Raw genomic sequence first — 25560 nt, 5'->3', positions numbered from 1 at the left:
AGTAATGCTAGTAAATCCTGCGCTCCCTTCATGGAAAATTTCTTCCCCCATGACAAATTCCTCGATGGAAAGTTCCCCCAGCATATCCCCCTCTTCTCAACCCCTGCCCATTCAAAAAATCCTCCTGAAAACGCCTGTACACTTCCCAATAACCATTACTATATGTAAGCACTGGTCAAAGTTTTGAACTTGTAACCCCTCCCACAGGGACTGTGGGGGAGTAAGTCGTCCCCAAAGACATAGTTATAAGGTTTTTCGACTACGCTGAATAAAATGGCTACCTCAGAATTTTGATCCGTTGACTTTGGGAAAATAATTAGCGTGGGAAGGGGCCTAGGTGCCCTCCAATTTTTTGGTCACTTAAAAAGGGCACTAGAACTTTTCGTTTCCGTTAGAATGAGCCCTCTCGCAACATTCTAGGACAACTGGGTCGATACGATCACCCCTGGGTAAAAAAACAAAAAAAAACAAACAAACAAATAAACACGCATCCGTGATCTGCCTTCTGGCAAAAAATATAAAATTCCACATTTTGTAGATAGGGGCTTGAAACTTCTACAGTAGGGTTCTCTGATACGCTGAATCTGATGGTGTGATTTTTATTAAGATTCTATGACTTTTAGGGGGCATTTCCCCCTATTTTCTAAAATAACGCAAATTTTCTCAGGCTCGTAACTTTTGATGGGTAAGACTAAACTTGATGAAACTTATATATTTAAAATCAGCATTAAAATGCGATTCTTTTGATGTAGCTATAGGTACCAAAATTCCATTTTTTAGACTTTTGGTTACTATTGAGCCGGGTCGCTCCTTACTACAGTTCGTTACCACGAACTGTTTGATATTATACGACGGCTTGCAATTTCCAGAGCACAAAAGCGCAAAGATCCTGGCAGAAAAAGGACTGGATATTATTTTGTTTTTTGTATAACTGTCTTCCCTGGTTTAAAAAGCCGTCTGTCTGACTTAGGTCTCTTGTTATCACAACTATAAAGTGTTTTACGGTACAGATTATTATAATTTTAAAATGGCGAAATATTAACTGACAAAAATTACATAAGTTCTGTGAATTGTTTAAGACAGAAAGGGCTACAACCAGGATTGACATGTGAAAAACAAGAAAAAAAAATAAATGAAATGAAATGGCCGAGAAAAATGAGATTAATGTCAGCCAGCGGACAAAAAAGAAGCGAAAATGACAGAGGCAGATATTTCACTAGGGACTTCCGCCAGGCTGTCTTCAATGCACAAAAAAAAGAAGGAAAATTAACCTTTTGAATTCGCTCTAACTGAGCAGAAGAAAGACTGAATCAAATAAACCAAAAAACTAAGCAAGAATAAATGAAGGACTAATCACCAAACAGATTGGGCAAGAGTCCGCTGCTTAATGATTGACTTAACTTGTCTACTGACTTTATGATTGACTTTATTGAAAGTATGGTCGTATGATCTTGATATAAACTGAAGAGCAATGTTATTTGAATCCTTTACTTTTAAGTTATTTGTAAATTGGGTTTATAGGAGTATCTCCAGTATCTCTATTTAAAGCAAGGTCTCTATTTTATTTCAATTTCAATGGTCTTCCTAAAAGAATGTGGGGAGCCATTGGCTTCAAATGATAGTGGCGCCATCAAAAAGAACTACATGATCTGGATTTTCAACAATATAGAGGGACAAAACAGAATCAATATCCTCGTTTTTATTTTAAATTTCACATCTCAGAGAAATCTTGTATTCATGCTGTCTTTTCCTCTGGAGCCGGTATTAACTACATCCCCCAAAAAAATATACCCCACGGAATATTCTCCCTCCCCCGCGGAAAATTCTTCCCTACTTTCTCCTTGAATAATTCCAACTTTTCTTGGAAGGGAAATTGAAATTTCTACTTTCTTGTTTAAGTCAGGGGAAATCGTATTGCACTACCTAAGGTAGAGACGATGGGACAATGGGGGTTGAAATTAATATATAATCCTCAGAGACGTATCCAGGAAATTTTGTTTGGGAGGCGGCCTTCAGAAGAGGCATGTTCACCTGAATCAGAATCTAAATGTGAAGGAGAGGAGCTAGGTTTGCTAATGAAATCTATTGAAGACAATCTCAGTGACTGTGAAAGTGACTGAATGTTCCGTCATAATGATCCAATGCTTAGTTAATCAGTCATCAGAGCGTTAAAAATCTTTTTTTACTTGTACTCGGTACTTTTATAAATAAATGAAAAATAATATGTATATGAAATGAGAAATGTAGCTGAATACGGCTATTTAAATACGCAATGCTGTTAGTGTAACATTTCTTAGGTTTAAAATGTAAAAAAAAATGACAAATATAATTTTACTCCCAAACAATGGTAGATTTGATTTTTTTTTTTTTTTGATTTTTTTTTTACAAAATGGATGCCCAAGATCAGGCATTGTCCAATTGCTAAGGCATTACTCTAGGAATAAGATTACCAAAGGGATAAACTAGAAAGTTAATTGAATTAATGAAGCTAAAGATGAAGGGGCATTAACTTTTTTAAGCCCAGGAAAATCAGAATACCAGAAAAAATTCACTAAAAGCTGCAAGTGATGCTTCAAAAGAAATGGTCAATTGGTCTTGTAGCTATACGGCAACTCTAAAACATTAATTTTGCCTGCATTTCCTAGAGAGTACCTTATTTTACCAATTTTACCTTATTTTACCAATTTTACTTACAGAGTTTTTATTTTGCGGTAATTTTACAACACTAATCCCAAGTGCACATTCTTTCAAGTTTCTACATCTTACTTCCTTTTTCAATAAAAGAGCTTTCAAGAAGCCTACTTGGGACTTTGGCTTACTGACGAGAGAAGTACCTAACAGGTAATTGAAGCTATTTATGGCTGGCAAAATAGGTCAATTTATCTTATTTTAATACATCAAAATCATTATTCTTGTCCTATTATAGATCATTCCAAGAATACAGGAACACCACCTCGGTAACAGGATGTTTGAATTTCAAAGTGCTAATGAGAGGCCTTCTTAGCCGAGGGGATTAGTGCGCTGGATTTAGGGTCGTTTGTTTTGTTATATTCTTTACCTTTTCTTAAATGCAAATATTCCTGAAACATCCCTTTAAGCGAGTCCCTTATGCTATCACAAGTGTTGCCAAGTAAATCCAATACAGGTACTTCATGCATCAAAGAATTTTAGCCACATAAACTCTGTTTCTAGCCATATAGTTTCTTTTACAAATATTACGTTTACGAAATTTCAATAGAAACTTTGAGAAGTCTTAGATGAGAGACCTGCTAGTCACAACTGAACTCCGTGTAATTTCATCAATGCACTTGACCTATGATCACTACATTTATTTTACCCTATTTATTCAACAGTACGCTGGATTTAGGATCGTTTGTTTAAGAGGGCGAGGGTTCGAATCCTAGTGTTCCCAATAATTTGGCTTGGGACAGGGTCAGTGGCGTGACTCTCTAAGCTCAGCCAGAGTCAACCCAGCTCTAAATGGGTACGTGGAGAAATCTGGGGAAGGTAAACAGGAAGGGTGTGCGAAAGAACAGGATGTTTGAACCCAACCCCTTGCCAGCTGAAGAGCAAAAAAACAAACAGAGACCAGCACCGCCAGTAGGGACTAAAGTGCTAAATGCGAAGCTGTCTTAGTCAAGTGGATTAGTGAGCTGGATTTAAAATCGCTTGTTCGGGAGGGCGAGGGTTCAAATCCTAGTGTACCCAATTATTTGGTTTGGGACAGGGTCAGTGGCGTGACTCTCTAAGCTTAGTCAGAGTCGACCCAGCTCTAAATGGGTACCTGGAGAAATCTGGGGAAGGTAAACAGGATGGTTGGTCTCAACCTCTCACTGGCTGAAGGGCCGAAAAACAGAGATCAGCACCACTGGTAGGGTTCAATGTTGTATTCTTTACCTTTTTTTAATTGCAAACTTTCCTGAAACATCCCTTTAAGCAAGTCCCTTATGCTATCCCAAGTGTCGCCAAGTAAATCCAATACAGGTACTTCATGCATAAAAGAATTTTAGCCACATAAACTCTGTTTCTAGCAATATAGTTTCTTTTATAAATATTAAATTTATGAAATTGGAATAGAAACTGTGGGAAGTCCAAGCAGGGAGACCTACTAGTCACAACTGACCACAGTCTAGTTTTATCAATGCACTTGACCTATGATCACTACATTTATTTTACCCTATTTATTCAGAACAATTAACACACTGGCTGAAAATAAGTCTTCCCAAACAGATCCAAACCCAGAGATGTTGAAAAACTGCTCTTTTGCATTTCACAACATATTTACTTCTGCGATGTAGATCATCTATTAATGTTTCTACCAACAAACTAAACGTAATGACGTCATTCATAACAAAAAATCGGGCATCTTCTGGCCTTGAATTCAATTATTAACAGTGCATAGATGGTCTAGAAAAAACAACACTGTCCAGAATGCCTTCTGTAACTCTTCATGCAGATTCTTGCTTTTGGAAATCCTGCAGATCCAAATGGTCTTTGGGAAAGACTAAAAAATCATTTAGTAGAAGATCTCATTCATCAAGCGCTACAAAACAATACATCTGGAAATACTGCAATTATATTTATTGTATAATTGCATCCAAGTTAAATATGATGGCAATAGAAGGCCAAACTTTTAGTTTTTTGGTGGAATGATTTGGATTGGACAACATTAAAACCAACAAAATGGACAAAAGTTTGAACTTTAAAATTCTAGTGAGTCAGCTGCTGTTATGAGTCAGCTGCTGTTATTTATAGTGAGTCAGCTGGTTATGAGCCATATTATGCTGGATACTTTTTTTTTAATAGATGGACCTGGTGGTACTGTTAAAAATTTGTGTATAACACCTTCTATAACATTCAGTACCATATGGTGAAAATCACTAAATAATATGTATGGAGTTTACTGGAATTTAATCAATTTTATCGACTTTTGAAAAAACGACTCACAATAATTTTGGCTTGAAAGTTCCATTAGCCTTAAATATAACTGCCAGCATAAAACCTGACACAAACTAAGCTTTAACTTCAGTGGAAGTTTACCAGCTTCACAAAGTACTAATGTTACCCAAGTATGGTTTCTGGAGGTGATTTCTGTCAGTGTTCTTACTTTTCAGTCAACTCTGAAGCTACACTAGCGAATCACTTAGTTATCCAACAACAAAATCATCCATGGAAGTATTTTAATCCTTTTATTTAAATATCTATGTCAATCTTCAATAGGAAGAATTTACAAAGCAAATCTCGAAACTTGAAATGGAAATCTTAAATCACAATATGATTAAGTCAAATATAATTATTAGGGAAACAAGAGCTAAGAGCTCATATGGTATGAGCTCTGGCAAAATTCTAGGAATCAATAGATTACTTTAAAGGAAATATCAGAGCCTTAATCCCGGTCAGGATTAAAATAAGAGCTCTGAGTCACGAGGTCCTTCTAAATATCAAAATTCATTAAGATCCGCTCACTAACTCGTAAGTTAAAAATACCTAAATTTTTCTGATTCTTCCTCTCCCTTCAGCCCCCAAGATGGTCGACTCGGGGAAAACGACTTTATCAAGTCAATTTGTGCAGCTCCATGACATGCCTACCAATTTTCATCGTCCTAGCACGTCCAGAAGCACCGAACTCGCCAAAGCACTGAACCCCAACCCCTAACTCCCCCAAAAGAGAGAGGATCCAGTATGGTTACGTCAATCACGTATTTACGACATTTATAAGCGTTTTCCAAGATTTCCGGTTTCCCCTCCAACTCCCTCCAATCTCAACAGATCTGGTCGGGATTTAAAATAAGAGCTCTGAGACATGAGTTCTTTCTAAATATCAAATTTCATTAAGATCATGTCACCCATTCTTAAGTTAAAATACCTGAATTTTTTCTAATTTTTCCAAATTAACAACCTCCAGCTCCCTTAAAGAGAACAGATCCGTTCCAATTATGTCAACTACGTATCTAGAACTTGTGTTTATTCTTCCCGTCAAGTTTCATCCCGATCTCTCCACTCTAAGCGTTTTCCAAGGTTTTCAGTTTCCAAGATTTCCATTTCCCCCCTCCAGCTCCCCCCAATGTCACCGGATCTGGTCAGGATTTAAAATTAGAGTTTTAAAGGACAATACCCTTCTATATATCAAATTTCTTTAAGATCTGATCAACCGTTTGTAGGTTACAAATACCTCATTTTTTTCTAATTTTTCCGAATTACAACCCAACACCCCCCCTCCCCACCCAACTCCATCAAAAAGAGCAGATCCGGTCCGGTTATTTCTGTCACATATCTTGGACTTGTGCTTATTCTTCTCACCAAACTTTATCCTGATCTCTCCGCTTTAAGCATTTTCCAAGAGTTTCGGTCCCCCCTACCAATGTAACTGGATCCGGTCGGGATTTAAAATAAGGGATCTGAGTTACGAGGTCCTTCTAATTATGAAATTTCATTAAGATCCGGTCACTCCTTTGTAAGTTAAAAATACCTCATTTTTTCTATTTTTTAGAATTGACCCCCCCCCCCAACTCCCTCAAAGAGAGAAGATCTGGTCCGGTTATGTCAATCATGTATCTAAGACTTGTTCTTATTTTTCCCACCAAGTTTCATCCTGATCCCTCCACTCTAACTGTTTTCCAAGATTTTAGGTCCCCCCCCAACTCCCCCCAATGTCAACAGATTTGGTCAGGATTTAAAATAAGAGCTCTGAGACATGATATCCTTCCAAACATCAAATTTCATTAAGATCCGATCACTCCTTCTTAAGTTAAAAATACCTCATTTTTTCTAATTTTTCATAATTAACCCTTACTTCTAACCCTTATTTCTTTAAAAATACCTCATTTTTTCTAATTTTTCATAATTAACCCTACTACTTCCGCTCTCTTCGCAACTCCCCCGAAGAGAGCGGATCCGTTCCGGTTATGTGAATCCCGTATCTAGGACTTGTGATTATTTTTCCCACCAATTTCCATCCCAAACCCTCCACTCTAGGCGTTTTCCAAGATTTCAGCCCCCCCCCCAAATCCTCGCAATGTCACCGGATCTAGTCGGGATTTGAAATAAGAGCTATGAGACACGATATCCTTCCAAATATAAAATTTCATTAAGATCCGATCACCCGTTCATTACGTTGAAAATATCTCATTTTTTTCTAATTTTTCCGAATTAACTATCCCCCCACTCCCCCCCCCCTTCCAGATGGTCGAATCGGGGAAATGGCAATTTTTAATTTACTTCAGTCTGGTTTCTTCTACGCCTGCCAAATTTCATCGTCCTAGCTTACCTGGAAGTGCCTAAAGTAGCAAAACCAGGACAGACAGATAGACGAACCAACAGACAGACCGACAGAATTTGCGATTGCTATATGTCACTTGGTAGATACCAAGTGACATAAAAATCAGAAATTGAAGTTCACATTTCTTGAGTTACACTCAACTCCAATAAAGGCCAACTTGTATGTGCTGTTCAGCAGCACAAATTTCTAATTTGACTGGCATTTACAAAGACAAATTGTACAGCAAAATTTTCGAATTTGTTGGTGTCAACCTCCAAACACTTGTTCTTACTCACAGCATGTTGTACATGACATTTTCTCATTTTAAAAGACAACATAACTTAAAAGTTATGCTACCACCTGAAAATGAACAACAAACATATATTGTTGCATGGAAAGAAGAACTGACAACAGCCAGCAAAACACTTTACTGTTAGAATTATAAGCCTTTTTAAAAATTAATCAGATAGTTAATAACTCTGTATATGTGTGGTCATTTTTATTAAAAACTAGCTGTTGGGGTGGCGCTTCGCGCCACCCCAACACCTAGTTGGTGGGGCGCTTCGCGCCCCCCCAAGCCACCCCGCGCGCGTAAGTCGTTACGCGCCATATTAGTTACGCGCCATTGTAGTTGTGTCCCTGTGTCCCACCTGTGAATATAGATAGATTTATATATGTGTTTCAAACTACGTAAAAATTGCGAATATACAACATTTTTGGCTTTCCCACTACTGGAAGCTTTCCGTTTCCAATTGCCAGCAATTGATCTGAAAATGTTTGACCAGAATCATCGTTTTGCAATCGGACACGCATATTTGTAGTTAATTTTAATATTTTTACGTGTGCCCATAAATTAGAATTTTTCAGGCAAGCATTCATTTCATCTGCAGGAGTTAAACTACGTAAAAATTGCGAATATACAACATTCTTGGCTTTCCCATTGTCTGTGCATATACAAAGCCGTATGCACTAATAATGACGTCATATGCAAACGCTCTTTTTACAAACAAACAAACATGCATACACACAACTCGTTTTTATACAGATAGATAGATAGATGGATACAATACAAATTAACTGCGTAAAACTTGCGAATATACAACATTCTTCGCTGTCCAATTGTCGCTGCATATAAATAGATTGTCAGGTTTACCGACCCTCGAACATGCAACGTACAATTGTCCATGGGAAAAACAATCAGTATTAAGATCTATACCACATTTTTCTAATGATTGACCTTGAGCTTTGTTAATGGTGATTGCAAATGCTAATCGAATTGGGAATTGCAATCTTTTAAATTGAAAAGGCAGATCCGTTGGAATCATGGGAATGCGAGGAATAAGAACAGCCTTACCCTCAAAAGGCCCTGTCAAGATTGTCGCCTCTATTAGGCTTTCCATTGTTTTTTTTTACGGCAAGTCGCGTGCCATTGCAAAGCTTTGGTGGGTTGATATTTCTTAAAAGTATTATTGGTACGCCTATTTTTAGTTGTAGCACGTGTGGTGGAAACCCTGAAAGATATATGGAATTTAAAAATTCAGATGGATAATTAACCGCTTCATTTGGTTCCAAAACTGTGTCGACTGACTTGCAAAGGACTGCCTGGTCTCGAATCTTGGTCAAAACAATATTGTTGATTTCGTGGACGTCTATATTTTTGGGTGCGAGAATCGCTCTTTCACTTAGCCATTTATTATTTTTATAAATTTTTAGAATATTCGGAAATACTTTTTCAATCAATTCATTTTTGGACGTCACTAAACTACAGAAATCAGCAGGTAGTTGTATACGTCCTGAAATTGAGTCTATCGTATCATAAATGTCTTTTTGTTCCGACGTTAACTTGTAAATGTTATTTTGTACATACGACAATAGATCACTCGTACTGTAACTTTGTTCACGATCCAATTCTACACATGTCGAAACAGCAGCGATACGGTTAGGTGAAGGCATTCCCAAATCCTGAAGAGGTTTGTTTGCCATACGTACGCACAAATCTTCTATAATAACTAAAGTGTCGTTATAAATTTCTGATGTAAAATCAAAAGTCATTTCTGACGTCTCTAACTGTTTTCGATGGAGTATATCTTCGGACATTTTTGACTTATATTTTTCCCATAACTCTGTAGGAGCTGATGGAGAGCAAGTGTACGAATTTGACTTGGGGTTGACGTTTCGCACGCGTCATTGATGCAGTTATCCCAGTCTTGGTCATTCTCCAATAAATTCAGAGCTTGGCATGCACTACGGTAAGTGTCATGTATAGTACCGTTTACAGTTCTCAAATACTCAAAGGATGTCGGACCGGGTACATTCACCAAAAGCAGGCGTAGAAAGAAGCATTCATGTTGATTGGGGTGAACGGTGTAGAGTCTTCCTATCGTGGTATCTTTGAAGATGGTAGGTTGGCCGTAAACCCACTGGTTATCTACTTCGATGGTGGTACCTTTGCCATTGTAGGTTTTTCAGTCATTTTACAATTAGAAATTTCTCTTTCAACGGTCTTCTTACAATTAAAAATTTGTCTTTGAACGATATTCTTAAATACCTGTGTCCTGGTCGTCATTTATATTCCCTGTGTCCCGGTCGTCATTTGTGTCCCGGTATCCCAGTCTGTAATTTCTCTTTTTTCTTTTTTCAGTTTTCTTTTTCTTCTTTATTTTTCAGCTTCACTATGAAATACATATCGCCGAACCTTTGTTTTTTTTAACTAAAATCTGGTAGTCATTGATGACCTTATCCAAGTCAAAATCCCAAACCCAATCATCATCGCTATCATTTTCAGTTTTAATATGTTTTGACTCTCGCTGTCCAGGTGGATCTTCATCTAACTGCGCGGTTTTGCGTTCTTTAGCCTCAAGCCTGTTTCCTTGCTGTTCTTTTGATTCCTCGGCACGCTTTCTTTTCTGACTTTCTCTATCAGCAGCAAGTTTTTTGGCATAGACTCTTTGAGCATCTTCATCAGTCATTGTAAACTTAAACATTAATAGAATTCTACGCGAACATATGTCTTATATAACTTGAATGACGTCACCTTCAAAGCAAAAATGATGGCAACTAATTTCATGACGTCAGCCGAAACATGACGTCACCTGATCCACGATCCACAGATCCACAGACAACTTATTTTTATATATATAGATTGGCTACATAGCTTTTTTTTTTAAACTGGCATATTGACATTTTTGACCACAAGAAGGATCTTGTGGTCACACAAGAAGTAACAAGATGGTAACAAGAAGGTTACATATATATATATATATATATATATATATATATGTGTAACCTTCAAAATTCTTAATTTTTAGATATTGAAAAATATTGAAAAATTCAATATTCTTAAATAAATATCAAAAGAATTATCTGGAAATACTTAAAGAAATTTTCAACTAATTTCGGAGGTTCTACAAATTATGATGCAGCGCCATTTATTTTGAATTGTGTTTCTAATAGAGCGGATTTTTTTAAAAATAGCCACATGGTAAAGATGAATTCTATAATTGTTTAGTTCATTAATTTTTTTTTTTTTTTTTTTTTGCAATGTGTTAATATTTGTGATTTGGTAAATTTTATCATATTTAGTTTACCTATTGTTGCTAAAAAAAAGAGGGATACATTAGCAGGATAAGCTTGTTTTGGTGTTACTTGGTTGTTTTACATTTGCTGTTTTTTTTTTCATAGGCATGTATTTTGGGGGTGATACCTGACACGGGGATGCCATGGATATTCTGTGGTAGCCGCAACACTTGGCTGGGTAGAGAATTTAAAGTGGCGAAACCCTATAGGCCAGTGTATTCTCCTGATGAGCCCTTGTGTTGGGTTGTTGCCTCCGAATTATTTGTCTTTATTATTTTTTTTTTTATTGTTTGGTAAATGACGACTTATACTTATTGACGACCTGACTGCCTGTCCATGGATTATTCTTTATGGTTGATTGTGTTTGGCTATGCTGTTTAACCTATGTGATTGTATGGATGAGTAGGGTTAAGGCCTCATTCAAGTGCTGGTCTATATTAATCACTAATTTAGTAAAACAGTCTTCCTTTTCTCCTTCTGTCTCTTTTTTTTTTGCGTTTTTGCTGTTGCATTGGTGATTTCTCTTTTCATGATATATATATATATATATATATATATATATATATATATATATATATATATATATTCATTTAAAAAATTTCTTGAAAATGACTCCACTTTTTTAAGATTGGCATCCTAAGATTTTCTGACATGGAAAACATGATCTAGATTGGTCAAAGTTGGAGAAGAGTTGTTAACGTCTTAAAAAAACGGATTGATGACGTCATAAACACATGACATCATATTACCTTGGGAGTGGTTGCATTGCTTTTTGTATGACACATAGAAATTACAAAAAGGTGAAAAATGACTCTGAACAGCTTAAAAAAACTGCATGAAACAAGAAAAAAGCAAAAACCATATTTAATCTCAAAGAAAAAATTGCACAATAAATCTACTGTTAGATGACAAAGCAAAGTTGCAATGAAATGAAAAGCATGTTAGTTTATTGTGCATGAGTCTGGGATAGATATACAAGAAGAAGGAATTGAATTCATGCCTGTGTAATGTAATGGAATGAACATTGCTGATTTTTCATCCTAGAATGAAGAGCTGATATTTGGGGATCTGTAGAGATACACAGTGGGGAGAAAATGAATTAACACCTGACTTTTTTACCCACCTAGGATTGTCATGAAGTTATTTTGGCATCAGTCACAGATAAACAGGAAAGAGGAGTTGAATTCATGCCACAACAAAAAATCACATTTATATAAGGTAAGCCTAAAGAGCCAAAATTATCCAATTTTTTACCCAGGGTTGGCTGTATTGTTTTTGTATTATTCTATGGTTAGAAGACAATCTGAAAAGCTAAAAAAAAGCTATGGAAAGTTATTAGTTTTTCGTTGAGGTCCACTTTATAAGAACAAAACAGAAGAAAAGCCAAAAAAATTATTTACAAAAACAAAGAAGCTTTCCTTTTTTTTCTGCAACTAGAAACTTTATTGAATCACTTACCATTTTTGATAACAGAAGCTTTAGAAGGAATGGTGAGATAATCCATAATTAAAATTTGAGGTAGTTTTTCAATAATACAATCCACGAACTGAGTTGATACCAATTATGAAGTGTACAAAAACATCACCAACAATAGGAAAGGATACTCCTGTTTCACAAAAGAGAGTGGTAGCACCAAACCCCTAAAAATATAAATGGCATAATCAATAATGTTAAGCAATGGTAATTTTATCTGCACAGATTTGAAATCAAGGGCTCAACTGTTTCAGTAGTAAAAAGTGTCAGAAATGGGATCCATTTTCAAAAGTAAAAAAGTAGGATAGAAAAAATAAAAAAAAGGAAAAAACTGCACTAACAACCTAGCTACAATTAAAAGTACAGTTTTAAAGACAAAACATAAGTTCACAGTAAAATTTCAGAATGTAAGCTGTTACCAATTTTGGAATAACAGGTAAATTCATCTTTCTTTTTTAACTCAAAGCAACATAACTTCTAAATAAAAAAGAAGTTCAAAAATAATTTATTGCTCAGCTCAAACCAAACTAAAGAGCCAATCCCCCAGACATAACTATTCTGTAGACAATTTAAAGACATAGTGTATGCTCTAAACTCAGCCCACTATAAATACAACTTTAGTCATTTTAAAAAATTGTTATGGTTTTTGTCATCACCAATCATATATTTTCAAGTGTTTATCAATAGATGTTTCTACATGTATCACTTTTAAGATACAGTGAAAATTCATCTGAAACAAAATCAAAAAAGAAACTCAGTAAATCCAAATAAAAAAAAAAACAACATCCAAAATAATATGATCTTTGACAACAAAATTCCTAGCATCTACTTTTTTTATATTGTGGAGTAAATTACCAATTTCTGGGCACCATATTAACACAGAAAGTAAAAGCAAAATGTTATTTTGAAAACACATTTATGGTGAATTCCAAAAAAAAACATGTAATCCCTAAAAATGGTATAAAATATCTAAGATCCAAAGCAAATTGCAAAAAAGTTCTAACCCTTCCTTGTTACTATTTATAATACTATTACCTACAATAAATACTTTTGTTTATTGTATCCTTTCATTCTTTAAAACTTCTCATGCAGACTATTAAAGGTATTAAAGAAAGGAAAAGACCCTGCTCAATGCAGCTCTCACTGCTCCATAACAGTTGCCCCAGCTCTTTGCAAAATCTTTGAACTTCTTTTTATTGATGAGTTTTGTAGAGTCTGCAAAAGCCCAGATAACCAATTTGGTTTTAAACAATCTGTTAGTAGGGAGCATGTTCACCATATCATTTGTAATGTACTTTTAGAGTGTGACCAGACAGGGAAAAGGGTCATGATGTACCCCAAGAGTTTGATTCTGGTGTCCATGCTCAGATACTGTCATGTGCGCTTAAACATGACCTTGACAGATCAATTGTCTTACCACTCCAAAATTTATATAAGAAACTGAAGGTTAGAATTAAAGTCCTGATGATTGATGGTCCACAAATTTTGGCTGTAGTAGTTCCTGTAGAAAAAGGTATCCAGCAAGGGGCAGTTTCTTCCCCTTTTATTTACAATAATAGTGTTATAGAATCACAAAAAGATGTTGAGATGAGTCTTGTGTTTAGAGGTAGAGATATATCACTGTTAAATTATGCTGCTGATATACTGAATTTAAGCTGTTCTTTTGGGATGATAGAAAAGAACTTCAATGTTCTAAGCAACGCTTATTCCAAAATAAACCTATATTTTAACAAAAGTAAGAGCGAAAATTGTTGTTTTCAACTGTCAAAGCTCAGATGACGTTCCTGATATCCGACTTGGAAAGTGTTGTGAGACCAGCACCTAGTTTAGTTTACCTTGGGCTCCCAATTGGTTGTGATGTGAAATCTACCAGATCACTGCTAGTTGAACATTTGACCAGCAAGATCTGCAAATCTTATGGTCTCATATCTGCCAAGACAAATTATAATAGATATATTAGCGCAAGGCTTTTCAATGCGCTGGTGCAGCCACACATTATTGGTCTTTCCCTGTTTTGGGCTCTATTAACTGATTGGAATAAACGTACCATCTGGTCATGCTCTTATTATTTTTGTAAGTTCTTGTTAGGCCTACCACCCTGGAATAGAAACTCTTGGATTAGTGAAAGATATGGCATTGTTGATCCATAATTGGCCATCCAAAATTGGCTTTCTTGCTATGCCTGATCTCTGCAAGAATAATTTCCTGTATGGGGTGATGGTGCCATAATCTTCTTCTTTTTATAAGTTATATTTCTAGTATAGTTATATTTTCTCTTGTTATTTATGTATTATGTAGGATAACGTAGCTATTTAGTCTTCAACCTGTTAAGACTTATTTTCTCTTTGAAAAGGATTAGTCTAAGTTTTAACCAGTGGTGAAAATAAAAAGGATTATTTTCTGAATTAATTAGAGACTGAATCTGAACCAGTGGATAAAGGATTGTATATTGAGTTAATTAGAGACTGAATTTATTCAACAGCTACAAAATTATTACCTGAATGCCTGACATGTGATTATTACCTGATTTGATTGTGATGAAGTGGGTTTATAGAAGAAATTGGATATCCTCTTCTGGCGAAAGGACTTTCTAGCCTATTTTGTGGACCTCTCAAACTATATCTACCTTTTTAAATCGTGTGAAAAGTTTACTTTGGATTTTCTCAGACAATCTACAATCAATTTTCTTGGATTTCCCCCCTCGAAACGATAAGTCATTTAACCTTATTTTTGGACCATAATTAAACTTAGAGAGTCGAGAATTGGAGTTGGGCATTTTTATTGAATTATGTGAATTATGTCTGATGCAGACAGCGATAGCATGCGATCGGTGGGTGATAGGAAACTGGTTTACTCGCCCATGCTAAATTTCATACAGCAAATCCGGAATAGATGATGAACTGATAATTAAGTGTGCCATTGATTTTTTTGACGGATCAGTCTTTTCTTCTGCTAAGGTGGAATTTTGGAACACAGTTAACAATGATATCCAGCCACAAAAGCATATTGGTGCTAAGGCAGCATCAAATAATGTTAAGAATATTCTCGATCTGCTACGTGAGTGTGATAATGACGATTTGGATATTCCTTGCTATGTCATTCGTGTACCTACTGAAGTCCCCTGTATACCAGCGGTAGCATACTCTAGATTAGCTGCGAAAGTAAATAGCTGTGAACAAATGTTAAAAACTATGTCTTCTAAAATGGTGTCTTACGAAACCAATTTCCCATCCCTTTCGTCTCGCAATGATGCAAATCATGCCACAGTGATTATATCTAAGGTTTCGCCTGATCTGAGCAATCCTACAAAACGCAGACAAGCTCTGGAACAAGTTTGCGGTCATGAATCGATTCTGTCCGTTAAACCTGTTGGTGACAAGATGATTGTGCCCATTGATAAAACCGCTGCCCTGGAGTTCTGTGTCTTGGCCCAGTCTGTCCTACCCTCCTCAATTGTGAAAATGAAATCCAAAAAGTACTATGGTTTAGTTAAAGGCATTGAAAGTGATTTTGAACTCGCTACGTTTAAGAAGATCCCTGGGATCACTGATGCTACTCGTCTTGGCAACTCGAATTCCGTAAAGCTCTGTTTTATGGATGCCAGGTCACTCGACCATGCTTTAAAAGATGGTATTCGGATTGAGTATGAATCAATTCGAGTATTTGTTTTTCACGATCTTCCACGATGCTGTAACAAGTGCCGTTCACCCAACCACCTACAGGTGGTTTGCAAAAGTTCTTTCCTGAAATGCTCTTGATTTGCTGGTCCTCACGAAGCAACACATGATTCACCGTGTCAAATGCAGCCCAAATGCGCTAACTGTGATGGATCCCATGTTTCTTATAGCCTTCGGTGTCCTATTCTACGTGATATTGTTAACAGCAGAAAGAAAACCCCAAACCTTAAATGAAGGAATTGGACTATACAAGTACTGTACAAGATTTTACGTTTCTCAGGAATTTATCACTGTGCAATAATGTTGTTTTTGACTATTACGATGACCAAAATAATCTGTCCACCAACACCTTAGCCCCAATAGCCCTTTAAACCAAATTAACTGAAAATATCTCGACACTTTTGATTTTGCGAAAAATGTGAAACCCAAGCTAATGGAAGAGACCAAACTTAATGTAATTTGCTTTAACATCAGAAGCATACAGGATAAGTGGGCTAATTTTAAATATTTAATTTTAACAAATGGTTACTGCCCTTTCGACGTAATTGGAATAACAGAGACGTGGCTTTCAGAAATTGATGATACTAATGAATTTTCCCTCACTGGCTTTCAAGCTATTCATATTGAAAGAAAATTAACCAAGTCCTCTGGCGGCATTTCTCTTTACATCCAATCAAGTCTAAAATTCACCAGACTATTAGACTGTGAATTCTTGTTCTAGCAACCTATAAATAATAGATGCATTTATTCAATAATCGTCGACATAACTGTAGACAAGAATTCTTTTATTTTTTCGTTATTTTATAAACCAACCTCATTTCTGACACCTTTCTTTTGTAATCTGTTTGATGATTTTTCTAGTTTTATTAATTTACCACAAAGGAAGGCAATAGTTTTTGGGGACTTCAATTGTAATTTATTAAATGTTAGCAATAATAATCATTGTGATACCTTCTTTGAAACATTTACCTCAAGTGGTCTTCTTCCCACAATCCTTTTTCCTACTAGAGTTGATCCTATGAGGTCTACTGCTACTTTAATTGATAACATTTTTGTATCCACTTCCCTGGGAAACCACCTGTCCTCCAAAATAATATTTTCTGACCTGTCAGATCACTTTCCAATCTATCTCTCGCTACCCTCCCTATCAGCTACTCAACCCTGTAGAACTAATACCCCTACGTCTAATAAAGTAAATAATACTGTGAATATGAACTGGTTCACAGATTGTTTGAAATCCTTCAACTGGTCCAAGATTTTGGATTGTCAGGATGTTAATTCAGCCACAAGTAGTTATACACAGGGATTGAGTGATCTTATCAGTTCAACCTTTCCAGTTTGTAAATCAAACCAAAAAACTACCCATATATGCCCCTGGATGTCCTGATAATTTCTTCATACCGAAAAAATGCCCTATATAAGTTAGCTTGCAAAACCAGTAGCGTTATTGACCTGACTAATTATAAAAAATACAAAAACGTATATACCAAACTCATCCGGGAAGCAAAGAAAAATTATTATTATTTAAAAATCTCTCACTGCAAAGGGAACTTGCAAAAAATTTGGTCTACAATAAATGAAATTCTTTCAAAAAAAGGAATTCAAGATCTGAACCTATTAACCTTAGGGACATCAGTGGCAGATTAATTGATTCAATTTCAGTACTGGATGCTTTGAATACTTATTTTCCTAATATTCTGAATGCTAACTCCTGTTCCTTCTCACAGTCAGTACACCTAACAAGAATCCCAGATCCATGTCTTTCTCTCCAGCTGATTGCAAAGAGGTGCTTCAAGTTATCGAATCTCTCTCCAATAGTAGTACACCTGACTCCTTTGGCAGAAGTAATAAGCTTCTTAGGACCGTATCTTCCTATATTTGTGAACCCATTGTGCACATAGCAAACCTGTCTATGACCAATGGAGTCTTCCCAGAAATATTTAAATCAGCAATTGTTATCCCAATTCATAAAAAAGGTGATCTGTCTGAGATAAGCAATTATTGTCCAATCTCACTTCTCCCAGTTATATCTAAAGTGCTCAAGAGAATTATATTCTGACGTCTTTCTCCCTTTGTATTTGGGAATCATTCATCAGATTCGTTGATTTCTCCTCATCATATGGCTTCCATGCCAAATTTTCAACTGCTCATGCACTAATAGACGCCACACAGTTTATACGTTCCCAACTTGACCTTAAAAATACTGTATTGGGCTTATATCTAGATTTTTCAAAGGCCTTTGACATGGTTGATCACAGTGTTTTATTAAGTAAACTCAATAAACTAGGGATTTGTGGAGTTCCTTTCTCATGGTTCAGCTCTTATCTGTCTGGTAGAGTACAGAGTGTGAGACTGGGTGGGGTGACTTCACATCCCCTACCTGTCCAGAGGGGCGTCCCACAGGGCTCTGTTCTTGGTCCAATACTTTTTCTCCTTTATATTAATAATTTGTTTACAGACCTGGGTCCATCAGTGCACCCAGTACTTTTTGCTGACAATAGCAACTTTTTCATTGCCAGTCCTAATTTACCATCCATCATCACCTCTACTCAAACCCTTCTGAATAGAGCACAGGAGTGGTGTCTCGTTAACTGCATGACCATTAACAGCAAGAAAAGTCAGGTGGTATTATTTTGAACCCCTTACAAAAAAAATGAAGCTCAGCCAGCACTTGGCCTAAAATATTCTACCAATCTCTTTCTGCAGGTCAAAGTTGCCAAGTTTCTTGGTGTCCACATAGACTCCTGCCTATCATTTGCAACACATGTGTCCTATATCAGAGCCATAATTTTGCAACAGGTAAGTATGATTAATTGTGTGAATTATTTTCTTCCTCCCGATATCCTTGTCACCCTTTATTATTCTTTTATTTACCCATATATCTTATACTGCGGATCTGTATGGGGCAATACTTATCCTTCAGTTACCAATAAATTAAAATCTGCTCAAAAAAATGCCGTCAAAGCAGTTTTTCGGTTGCCACGACTATATCCCACCAAGGACTTGTACTCCAATTTCGGTATTATCCCTTTTGAACAAATCATCAAAAAATTAAATCTATCCCTTGCATACTCTGCTTACCATAAAAATCTTCCTCCCCACTTATTATCTTATTTTAATAGTAACAATTCTGAAGGCCACGGTCTCCATTTATCCAACCATTCCTTCATTGTCCCCAAGCGTATCTCTAGTTCTGCCCAGCAATTCCAAATTTATAAATCTATACTTCATTGGAATTTAATACCCTCCAGTGTCAAGCTATCCTCAAGTTTTTGGATGCTATATAACAATGTACTAAAATCTTGATATTATATTTCTCTAAATGTTTATTCAATATGCTTTAATTACCCATGTTTTCTCTTTTCTTTTTTTTCTCTTCTTCATTTTCAATTTTTTGTTGTTGTTTTGGTCCTTAACAAGTTTGCTTCTAGGATCTTTATTATTATTGTTGTTATGTGTTTTTTTTTATATTAAATTGAAAAAAAAAATTGAACTGTTTAATTTTGTTAATTTTCGTTTGCTTTTTTCTTTCCCCCCTATGGTTATCCTTTGTGGGTTAATAATAAATGATGAACTTGATGAATGTGAAACATAAGCAGCAGTCTATACTGTGTTTGTAAATATTTCTAGTTGTCAATGCAGCTTTACTTCATTTGTTCTACTGATCTGTTAGTCTATTTTATTACACTGTTTTTCTTTGTTATATTAGCTTTGTTGTGCTTGCCATTGTTGAGTTACATGTACTTTTGTTTTTGCTTTGTTTATTCATTTTTTTTCTCTCTAATCCACTGTTTATACTTTTGTATGTTTGTGGGTAATAAATATTATTATTATTATTATTATCATTATTTGATCAACAATAGCGTTTTTATTTTCAACTTCACAAAGATACCTAGGATGATATGCCCCTTGGCATCTATGCTTAGAAAAATCCCAGATTATTTAAAGGATAGTTTAAAAGGGGTACAAAGTAACAAATTATCAACGAGTTCTTGTGTATTCTCCTATATTTCTAATATTTCCCATTTGAAGCCAAATTGAGTCTTGCTGAGTTTACAGATTTGCAAAACAGACTCCTAAAACAAACTAAATAATCAGAAGCACCAGACTCAAACCCCTACCCATGCATATATAGGGTGAAGTCAAACATAGCAGCAATTCAAAGAAGAAATATGTATTTTAATGATAGGCTATAGCCCATACATCTCAAGTTGTTAATGCATTGATGTATTGAAGCACTTCTTTTGTCATTTTCTTTCAGCTTAGTGGGAGAAAAGACAAAGAGAAGCGACAGAATAGATAGAAAATAAATAAAATTATGGGGGGGATATTGGTAAAGTATTTAGACAGTGTGAAGTTAGAAAACATTTATTACTTCATAATAGGGCTATACAGAACCATTATTTACCAAACAAATTAGGCATGTAGAACTGCTATACTTTACCCTCACCCCTCCCAATGAGCTAATATATAGCCCAAATTTGTTTCTAAAGTATTATATTTTTCATCATACTTAAACTTTTTAATTAAGATTGAGAGTTAAAGAAACAGATTAGAAGAATATTAAGTAGGGGCTATATTACTTTACTTTAGTTTGCACTTTGGAGTAATACTGGGTCTATACAGTATCTGTGATCATACAAGTACAAAGATATATCCTGTTCCATCACAGATAATGTGTCATTTTTATTAAAAATATCCAAAATATAGGCTCTAATTATTAATGAACCCATGCTCAACACCTCAACTCCAGGCACAAGGCAAGGACACAAATTAAAGTAATTGTTTACATTGTTGTTTTTTATGGTGGTATATGGCTCTTGTGAACATCATTCTTATCAAAAGACAAACCATTGGTAAAATTCTAGTTGAGTGACTTCTTGCTATCTCAGAAAGGGGTTAGGTTAGGAAAATGAAATTTTCAGGGATGGGTCTATAGGCTAAAGTATATCCTGGGAAGGCCTTTTAAAGTACCCACCCCCACTCCTCCTTGCTCTAGAGAGCCCTGAAATGTATGTACATGACAGGTCTATTACCTATAAAAATTTTGATAAAACAATATTTTACCTTAATTTTCAGTTACCAGTTACTTTTTCTCTGCCTTTAGTTCTAAAAATCCAATTCCTGTTATTTCAGTAGAATTCTGAGCCATATCAATGTTCTTTTTCAAAATTTAGGAGATGTATTTGCATATCTTTAAAACCTTACAAATTGAGATTGAGCAAACTTGTGAAGCTGAAAACACTTTTGCTGTACTTTATTCAAGCAGAAGATTTTGCAAGATTTCACTTTTATAACACACATAGGCTATTATTGAAGGTCATCAAAGGTCAGGGCCCTCTAGAGGGAGAAGGAGTGGAGGTAGGTACTTCAAAATACCTTCCCAGGACATTAGCTGCTTTAGCCTGTACACCTATCCCTAAAAGTTTCATTTTTCTAGCCTAACCCCTTTCTGAGATAGCAAGAAGTAAATCCACTAGAATTTTACCCCATTTCTTATTAAAAGACATACCATTTTATTGTCTCTTGAAATCCAGAGGATACATCTTTACAACAGTAAGAAAATGACACAATTTAATTTCACTTTTGAAGAGGATTTTATTAATGAAAAGTGATTGATAAACATTGATAAATAATGGATAAAACGTGGAATTCTGGTAAAATAGTCGCAGTGTACTATAAAGTAAGTATTTCATCAATTATTGTTAGTTTTTTTAAACAGCCCAGCCCATAGATTAGGGTATTTGAGAATTATGATGGTAGGGGTAAGGGATAAGATGAATTACCAAACATATGACCAAAATAGCAAAAATGAATATAGCTTGGTAATCTAAAAATGTTTCTTCTAAATCTTCTTCTACATAGACACTGAATATGGGTTACACCTTTACCTGAGCTACTGGATACAATCTAAATTAGACACGAAGAACTATTCAAAAATTCTACATAGCTAATAAATCAGAAATGTAACCTTAACCTAGAGAAAGTGACTTGAAATTCTGAAAATGTTTTAGATTTCAGGTAGTCTATAGTTCTAAATGAATCCTTGTGGCGTTTTCCTTTTGAATTCAGCGCGAATTACAATGTTGAAAAGTTTTAATCCCTAAATAAAATATAAATTCTTGTATGGAAGTAAAGAGCGAAGTTGAATCTTAAAACGAGAAAAAATTATTGCTTCACAGTGTACCGAAGATACATCAATAAAATTAGTACAAATAAACCAACTTATTATAATTCCCCTATGTTTGCAGGATTATGGAGATGTAGCGCTTTACTGAAAACATAAAATCCAGGCATAATTAACAAGAATGTTGATTTATTAGTTAAAATGAGTAGGTAGCCTGATAACAACAAACTAATCTATAAAGTTTTTCATCTGCTGAGATATCAGTAACTTTCGGCATACAATCAAATTATCATAAGAACATTAGCATAAAAATGAATACTTTTTTAATAGCCGCAGTCATTGGACAGCATACAGAAAAAGTAGACTGATTTATCAGGTAACATTTTAATCTTACCCGCTATAATACCAATAGTGAATAATAAACGATCTCAAATTGTAAGAAATATATTTTAGTATTACTCAAAATGAAGATCAAATAAGCCATAATATGAACTTCGGAAATATACTATTTTCTCTCTATACAACAAAGAATTACAAGTTATGATAAAATTTTAAAGGTAGTCTATGGTCAGATGTGAAATCATCAGTTTGATTTCACATCAAACTTGTTTAAAAACTAATCATGCCACATTTTTTTTTCAGGACCAAAGCGAAAGCCAATTATAGGACTGAACCATTGTGCAGAAATGTTACCAAATTAAACGAAAAGAAAAATTAAGCAACAATCTTCAAATGATTTATTTTTATACTATAAAAAGTGTTTTTAATCGATTTGCTTTTACTGTACCAAAACTCCTATATTGTTTCGTGTTTTCAATAAAGCACTAGTTTTCTATAATCCTACAATAATACTGAAATATACTTAGTTGGTTTGTTCGTATTAGTTTTATTGATATATGTTAGATAGACTGTGAAGCAATAATTTTTGTTCGTTTGAAGTTTCAACATCACTTTTAAGCTTCCCCAAAAAATTTAGTTTTTTAAAATTAATCTATACCCGTTTTTAATTTAAATTTAATGTAGAAGCAACACTACAATGGTCTTTTCTATTTTTTTTTCAGGGGGGAGAAGCCCCTTCATATATGGAATAATTTATGTTTGTTTTAAGCTTTAATGTCGCTTCTTACTTTCAGTTGAGAACACTTTGGTACCTCCTTATTATATAGAGCACGCGCGAGAAATAGTATCGCAAACAAGAGGAAATAATTGGTTTCCATGGCCTTTATACCGGACAATTAGCTTCGGATTAAACACGTTCTGAGACCATGCTGGCTATGCATGACGTATGAAAACAAAGAAAGGAAATAATAAATGAAAAGAGAAAAATCAATTTCCGCATTAGACAAAATCCCATTAGACTAGGCAAAAAATATTTTCGCCCAGTCTAATTTAAGACAACCTGTCCGCATATCCAATGAAAACCGAAATTGTAGACAGGCAAAATCTGTTGCAAGGCAAAGGATACTTATTCAATCTAATTGGTAACTTCTCTTTCATTGATTTCAAGTTGGTTTTTGTTGTTTGATTCAGTGTCTTTTTTCCTCTCGTACAGTTCACTTAAGAAGGTTAGATTTTGTTGTTGTTTTCTTCTTTGTTCCTTTTTTTCCTCTTTCTTATTTTATTTTGAGCACTTGAACGACTTGGCGAAGCTCCTTGTCGAAATATTTGCTTGTTTTTTATATTTTGCTACTGGCTGATAAAATCCTCGTTTTTCACCTTTTGATTTTTCTCATTTCATTTATTATTTCCTTTCTTTGTTTTCATACGTTAAGCTTCGGCTCGGTGGAAAAATACATTGTAGCTATATTTTAATTAAACATTTAGTTGGTATTTTTGGTTAGATTAGAATATGTTTGTTTAATTTCGTATTTCATAAATGCTAAGCTTTAAATTCCCACCCCTAATGTAGAAATATATATCCCAAATTTGTTTCTAAAATATTATATTTTTGTCTTACCTAGGAATATTTCATTATGATTAAACTAACTTCAATTTTCACGTGTGCTCTATATAAGAAGGAAGTACCCAAACAGTTTTTATTTAAATTCCGATCATTTTTCAAATAATGCCTAGAAATCCATGCTACAGAAAACGGTATACACGATTTTGAAAAGGTCAACCTCAACAGTTAGGAAAAAGCAAGTATTTTTAAGGTTTTCAAAATCTAAGGAAAATGATTGTATGCCTAAATTATTTTACCAATCATCTCCCCTCCTCCTCCTCCTGATAAAAAACAAAATATTTTAAACGTACAGGCTTGGAATAGCAATAAAAAAAATGGAAAGTAGCCTGGCAACTAGAAAAATATCATAGAAAAAAAAGCAAATAGGTTTTTAGTTCAATAATCTCTCTATATAAATTACAAATAGTTTTATTATGTCTATCCAGCAGCGTAAAAGGTAAATAATATGAATAAATAAACATAGTAATAAGTAATCCTTCTTTGAAGATACAACTTTGTGTGGTTCCAGAACCATAGACATAGACTTCTCCAACCCCTATGTGGGAAGGGCTGGGGTCCGGGGCGTGTTTTGTTCCAAATTTAGTGTATGAAATATTTCACAATTCACAAAAAATTCATAAAAATAGTATATTAGCAGAAAAACAATCATATATAAGGAACAAAACCATAAAAGGAACACAAATACCCAATTAAGGAGTTGATCCCTTGTCATTCTGATTTAAAGTTTAACGCGCTAGTAATTGAACTATGGTGGCTGATGATCAGATCAAAATCCATTGGTTTTTATAGGATCATAATTGTGTAACGATCAGCGGCGGATTTGAGTATTTGCCACCAGTAGGCTATTTCGATTTTGCCACCCTACAAATTGAACCAGTTTTTACAATCATATTAAAAACAATTTTTGATTAATTAAATAGTAACTTTAAGGTTTGTGAAAATATCTTTGTAGAGTTAATAATAGATAAGTAATAAATAATAATACCTTCTGCCTGTTATTAATATGGCTGTTAGTTTCGAAATCCTTGTGATGATGAAGGTTTAGCTTTACTTATTATTTTTGCTGGTCAATACTCATTGATTTAATAATTATATGGGTATGTTTATTGTTATAAAAAAAATCAGTATAAACAGTATAATTCAGTATTCAATGTCAATTTATTCTTTTATTCAATATAATCTATATATAAATAAAGTTATGCTTACAATCTTCTTTTAGGCACCTTTTTGTTCTCAAAATCTTCGACTGTATCTTCAAATGACTACAAATAAAAACTCCACAAATCTTTCACACGATTCACTTGTTCCCAAAACGTATCAAATGATGAGAGTAAGTTGGTCCCCATACGCTATGTCTGCGACGATTCAAGAAAAGTATTTTGCTTTTTGTATCTCGTCTTTGATCTGTTATAAGACTTTGTGACTCATCAACAGAATAAACTTATCACAAATGGTTTTAGACTAGAAACTGGTACTTCAAGATCCT

At 34.8% G+C, this 25560-nt stretch overlaps 1 protein-coding gene across 3 annotated transcripts in view; it reads right to left on the bottom strand.

Annotated features, from left to right (window-relative positions):
• LOC136040213 (zinc finger protein ZFP2-like) overlaps window positions 1-22064 on the bottom strand; it is a 43285-nt gene extending 21221 nt beyond the window's left edge. The window contains exons 1-2 of one of the 3 annotated variants that reach the window (XM_065724406.1): window positions 21962-22064; window positions 12293-12474 (exon numbers count right to left, since the gene is read on the bottom strand). In XM_065724406.1, the coding sequence (XP_065580478.1) occupies window positions 12293-12338 (46 nt within the window). In that variant the 5' untranslated portion in view covers window positions 12339-12474; window positions 21962-22064. Of the gene's footprint in view, window positions 1-12292; window positions 12475-16953; window positions 20933-21955 lie in introns of those variants that run through there. The other 2 variants (XM_065724407.1, XM_065724408.1) reach the window with 2 other exon arrangements.
• Window positions 22065-25560: the final 3496 nt, after the last annotated feature.

The sequence above is a fragment of the Artemia franciscana genome, chromosome 20 (genome assembly GCF_032884065.1).
Source record: "Artemia franciscana chromosome 20, ASM3288406v1, whole genome shotgun sequence".
Lineage (NCBI taxonomy): Eukaryota > Metazoa > Arthropoda > Branchiopoda > Anostraca > Artemiidae > Artemia > Artemia franciscana.
The sequence above is the reverse complement of the archived record's forward strand: the minus strand, read 5'-3'. Positions and strand labels throughout refer to the sequence as shown.